The sequence below is a fragment of the Rhincodon typus genome, chromosome 4 (assembly GCF_021869965.1).
Source record: "Rhincodon typus isolate 14 chromosome 4, sRhiTyp1.1, whole genome shotgun sequence".
In the NCBI taxonomy this organism is placed as follows: domain Eukaryota; kingdom Metazoa; phylum Chordata; class Chondrichthyes; order Orectolobiformes; family Rhincodontidae; genus Rhincodon; species Rhincodon typus.
Window position 1 is genome coordinate 40,463,981 of NC_063335.1, and position 6,000 is coordinate 40,469,980.

The 6,000-nt window shown below is 39.0% G+C and overlaps 1 protein-coding gene across 1 annotated transcript in view; it reads left to right on the forward strand.

The window, feature by feature from the left end:
• Window positions 1-6,000, forward strand: part of atp9b (ATPase phospholipid transporting 9B) — a 262,556-nt gene that overhangs the window by 12,685 nt on the left and 243,871 nt on the right. Inside the window, exons 4-5 of the mRNA XM_048595728.1 lie at window positions 491-599; window positions 4,566-4,624. Coding sequence (XP_048451685.1) covers window positions 491-599; window positions 4,566-4,624 — 168 coding nt within the window. The remainder of the gene's footprint in view (window positions 1-490; window positions 600-4,565; window positions 4,625-6,000) is intronic.

The window sequence follows — 6,000 nt, forward strand, 5'->3', positions numbered from 1 at the left end:
TGATAGGTGTGCAGTAACAACAAATACACTGCAGAAGTTCACCAAGTTTCCTTAAACAGCAGCTTCCAAACCCATGACGCATACCATCTAGAAAAGGCAAGGGCAGCAGACACATGGAAACATTATCACCTACGAGTTCCTCTCCAAGTCGCTCGTCATCTTCACTTGGAAATGTATTGCTGTTTCTTCGATGTTACTGGATGAAAGTTGTGGAACTACCTTTCTAACAGCGCTGTGTGTGACTTAGCATCAAATGTACCACAGGAGTTCAGGAAGACAACTCACCAGCACCTTCTCAAATGAAAGTAGAGGTGGACAATAAATGCTGGCTCAGCCAGCGAAGTCCACATTCTTAAATGAGTTTTAAAACAAAAAAAAATTTTTGACTGTAGCAACATTAAAAAAGTTGATTTAAAGTCTGTTCCTGATATATATTCAAGATATTAATAACATGATTTATTTTACTCATTATTATATTTCTGTTTTCTAGGGTTTTGTTATGGCAGTGACAATAGTTCGGGAAGCATTAGATGAGTTCCGTCGCTATCAGCGAGATGAGGAGATGAATTCACAGCTGTATAGCAAGCTGACCATACGAGGTTAGAATAGCTTGCTCAATAATTCACCAGTAGTACACAGTTGATGGGTATTGTTGTTGGTAGTTCCAGTTTCTGAAAATAAAGTTACCAATGACTCCAGGTGGTAAATATTGGTCAATTATATTTTTAATGTGCGAACTTTAAAGATGTTTCTTTTCTTCCTGAAATTAATTGCCACATGCAGGGACTGAGTAACAGTTATTGTGGCAGATAATTCTCAGATTTCAAGCTATTGAGCAGTTATTAAAATGAAACCCACAATTTTGAGGGTGACTGCCTCCTGGAACAGTCATCCTTCTTGATGCTTCTCAATGTCTGAAATTCAAACTCTGGCTCAGCAACTGGGTGGAAATTATTTGAGCTGCAAGATTGTCCATGTCTGCCATGTCTTAACAGAATTCCGCATATTGTAACCAAGGGACTTCACCTACTCAGTCATGCCTAATTTATGTGAATATTCAATTTGTTATCAGTTAACACTGGGGCACTAAAGTAGTAGCAAATCTCCCAGCTTGGGCACAAAAGAATGTTTGCTGATTGCAGGAGGCTGTAAAAGGCTTACCCCTCTGCAACTTGGCACTCGTACCTTGTTGTATACAGGCGTTTGTCATCTGCACTTCCTTTATAAAGACCATCCAAATAAGGTTTAAGCTATATTTAGTCAACTTACATACTTCTCTCCCCTTCACCTGGTCCACCGATGACTCTTCCCTTCCCTTCCTTGACTCTACTGTTTTGATTTCTGAGGATGGGCTACACATTAATATCATGACAAGCCTATTAACTCCCATAGTTACCTTGTCCACAGTTCCTCACATCCTGTATCCTGCAAAGGTTCCATTCCATTCTCCCAGTTTTTCTGTCACATCTGCTCTGGTGCTGCCACCTTCCATCAGGCTGCCTCCAACATGACCTCCTCTTTCCTCAACCAAGGGTATGCACTTGCGCACATGTGCACACGGACACGCAAGTGCGCATACATGCAAAATGTGTGGTTGACAGGGCCCCCAGCCACGTCTGACCTACACTTCTACCCTCACCCCTTCTTCTCCTCTCCAGAGCAATGATAGGGGTCCACTTGCTTCATCTTCACCATACTAGTTTCTGCATTCAAAGTATTATCCTGTGCTATGTCATCCCTTCCAGCAAAAACAGCCCCTTTCCTCTCCACTATCTGCATTTCACAGATTGTTCCTTCCATAATACCCTGGTCCATTCTTACATCACTTCTAAAGCTTACTTGCTCCCCCTTGGCACTTTTCCATTCAATTGTGGAAGATGTAACTTTTGCCTATTCATCACCTCCCTCCTCATCGTCTGAGGCCTTGAACATCCTCCCAGGTGAAGCAATGTTTCGCTTGTACTTTTAATCTAGTTTATTGCATTTTCTGCTAACAATGTGGTCTCCTTTTACGTTGGTGTAAACAAATGCAGACTAGGTGATTACTTTACGGAGCATTTCCATCCTGTCTGTAGGTATTACCCTGTCCTCCCAGTTGCTTGCCAATTCAATAAACCACCTTGCTCTTGTGCTGCGTTTTTGTCCTAGGCCTGTTGCAGTATTTCAGTGAAGCACAATGCAAGACCAAGGCATAACACTTCAAACTTCTACTTAGGCACTTTATGACCAAGTCCAGTCCTTTACCTTTCATATCTTAATTTACACCCTTTTAACATCTCCCTCTTTTTCTTAAATAAAACAAAGAAGTGCCGATGCTGGAGATCTGAAACAAAAACAACTTGCTGGCAAAAGTCAGCATGTCTGACAGCGTCTGTGGGGAGAAAGCAGTGTTAATGTTTCAAGTCAGGTGACTGATCATCAGAACTGAAAGCTAGGAAAAGTGGTATGAATGCTGAAGATGAAATTTGGATGAGGTGGAGATGGAGCCCAAAGAGATGAAAGAGGTAGGCAGGTAAGGGAGTTATTGATAGTAGGCCAGGTAAGAAGAGAAGCTGAATAGGTGACTGAGCTGAAATTAGGAGTGAATGGGTAGGTTGTGCTGAAAAAAGGTCATGTGATAATAGACTGAGAGGGGGTGAGGATGGGTTGGCTGTGCTGAAAGCAACCCATGTCATGACAGGACCAGGGTATGGGGGTCGGTTAAAAAATATGGAAGGATGCATTCGGGCTCTAATCTTATTGAACTTGATGTTTCTTTTTTCCTTCCTCCACTATTAACAGCCCCTTTTGTCTTTTGGACTCAGCCTGTATACCATCTGCCCTCTTGGTCCTCCTCTGCCTCTGTCAAAAGTATTTTACAAAATCCTATTTTCCAGCACCCTTCAGTTCTGAAGAAGAGTCATATCAGACTGGAAATGTTAAGTCTGTTTCTGTTCACAGATGGTGCCAGACCTGCTGAATTTCTGTTTGCTTAAGCTATATTAAATGAAGAGGTGGAAGTTTGTTAAACGTGTGTGTTTGTTATTTTTCAATGGCCTGTGTAACAATCATTTCCATGAAAAGTTTGTATCTGGTGAGTGATGTACTGTGATTCCAAAGGCAGATGAGGATGTATTTAGTGTAAAGGTTTTCTTGTACGGTGGTCTGGGCGCCACAAGTGTCTGGTGCTGTTGAAGTCAAAGGAATCAACAGTGTGCCTATTTGCAAGTAATACCCCTTTTAACTTTGTTGAATTGTGCTAAAGTCGCTTTGTAACCTCAACTGCTGACTGCTTTAAAGTAGTTTTTAAATGCTGGGCTTTTTGCCCATGAAAGTCCAGTTTCATTATTCGAAAATCAGAAGGAGAAAGCTTATTTTATTGACAAACACTGAACGGAAAAATGCAGGAGTAAGTTGCAAACCTTCTTTTAAAAAGGTGGAATGCAGTTAGTAGTAGAAAATAACTGGAGCAAATTGCAATAAAAGAGCACTCGTGTTTTTATATTACTTAACACATTTGTAGTTAAATTTGGAATTAATGTAATGCAACTACTGTGAATGTCTGATTAAGTTTCCTGTGCCAAATTACTTGTAATGTCATGGTGTGTGATTTGTAGAACTAAAAGTGGTTCAGGGAACAGGATCTTTGGACTTTTCTGCAGTCTGAGGGTTAAAAAGTTGAATGCATTTAAAGCAGTATTGAATTTATTCTTAGCCAGTCATTCACAGTTTAAATATTTTGTGTGAAATTTAAATTGCAGAGGAGTAGCACGAAATCTCTAACAAGGAATGGAAAGTAATAGTTTCACTGGGAATTACTTCCTGACTTCCATAAGTAGGTATTAAATGGTTATATCTGATATGACCTAAGGAGCAAGAGTTTTATCCATGCAATTTCCCATTAGTTTTCGGTGGCCTTGAGCCTGGTATTGTAATTGAAGTTAGACCTACAGGATTAGATACAAGGTCTTGTAAATTGAAAAAAAAACTTCGGAGAGATACTTTATAAAAATGGTGACACAACATTAAAGCACTGAATTTCCATTCTTAGTTGTAAATGTTTCACCTAAGTTTTCACATAGCTAAAGTGAGATTTTACTAAATAAATAAATTCTAATGGCGATTACAAAATGAATAGGAATTTGATATGCTTATTAAGCTCCAGCCATGTTGTTTGTGTTATGAATGTGTGCAGATATATGCATGACTGTTCTAATCTGACCATTTTGCTAATAGACCTAGAAACATGTATTTTGTCTAAAATGCTAACAATGGCTTAACAATTTGGTGCACATTTCACAACGTACCTTGGTTACGTTATTCATTCTGGAATACATTTGAAAAGGAACTATAATACCCGTCAGATCATGAACTTGAGGCATGATGTTGACAATGTCCCTGTGTCACCCCTGCACCTATTCTCCACCTAAACCCCCCACCTCTCCGCCTTCACCACAGTTTTGACAAAGCTCAGACAAGAATGTTTGGGAGTAGAACTATGTACTTTGTGATCGCTTTAATTACATGAAGTGTAGTTTTCTGTATCTTCAACAAATGTGACTGACTAACAATTCCTTTTATTTTAGGTAAAGTGCAGGTGAAGAGCTCTGACATCCAAGTGGGCGATCTTATTATAGTCGAGAAGGTTTGTGTTTGCTGTACTTACTGCTCTCACATAAAAAAGAGATTGCTGCTGTTCCCCTGAAATCACGGTGTACTTCTCGCACCTGACTGCAAAATAGCTAGAAATATCACACTTTGGCAAATGAATTTGCAAAGTATCAAATTTCATTGGGAAAGTGCCTAAATTGATTTTAAAAGAAAAAAAGATTGACTTATTTATGTTGTGGGCTTTTTATGTATAACAGCATTAATATAATATAATTACATCAAAAAGTCCATGGATAATTACATCTGTATTGGATCTGGTGTGAAGAATTCAAAGTATTGATGCCGATGGATGGAGAAAGGGAGCCACGATGTTCGTTATTATTTCATGTCTTATGTTGTACCCATCCACCGTTTGAATTTGTTGGCATCTCTTGTGACTAGGAGATATTTATGCCGCAATGAGTGAATATGCTGCATAAAATAATTTACTGTACAAGATGTGTTTTGCTAATCGAAGTGGAAATCTAATTTTACTTAATTAATGGGAATATATGAGAGATAGTAGTAATAAGGATCAAGAAAATCTAAGACAATGAGTAAGTGAACAAATAAATTAGTATGGCTATTTAAAAATGTAGAATGAGAATAAATTGAGAAAATATGAAAACTTTAAAATAGTTTGTGTCCAGTAGAAAGAATGATGTCAAGCATATTGTTGCAACATTGCTGTAAAATAGTGAGACATGAGTTTTTCCCTTAGTGTTGAATTCTTTCTCTCTACTGGTTTCTGTCAAAAATGTTAATGTCTCTGACCACTTCCATCGTGATGTTTTGTAAAAGCTTTTTTCACCAATGCCTTCTAAATGATAACATTCTTTGCAAATACTCTGTTTTGTGCTTTCCTTTTCTATAACACACTGTGCGTTATACTTACAATCACTATGTAGTCTCTCACTCCAATACGAGCATCAACAAAACAATGGTTAGCATACATACTATGCCTTTAATGTTGAAAAACTGACCAAGGAATTTAATATAAGCTTAATCGGACAAAAACACCAAGATAAAGTGTGTATTCAGATGAATGACTAAAAACATTGACAAAAAGGTAGATTTTAAAGAAACTCTGAAAAAAGCGCAGAGGTTTATGATGGCAATTTCAGATTTTAGGGCCGAGGAAGGCTTTCCCAAGCAAAAAAAGCACCTTCCACCCCAACCTTAAGTTCACCTGGACCATCTCTAATACCTCTCTCTCCTACCTGGACCCCTCTGTCTCCATCTCCGGCAACCACCTAGAAACCGATATCCATTTCAAGCCCACCGACTCCCACAGCTACCAAGAATACACCACCTCCCACCCACCTTCCTGCAAAAATGCCATCCCCTATTCCCAATTCCTTCACCTCCGCC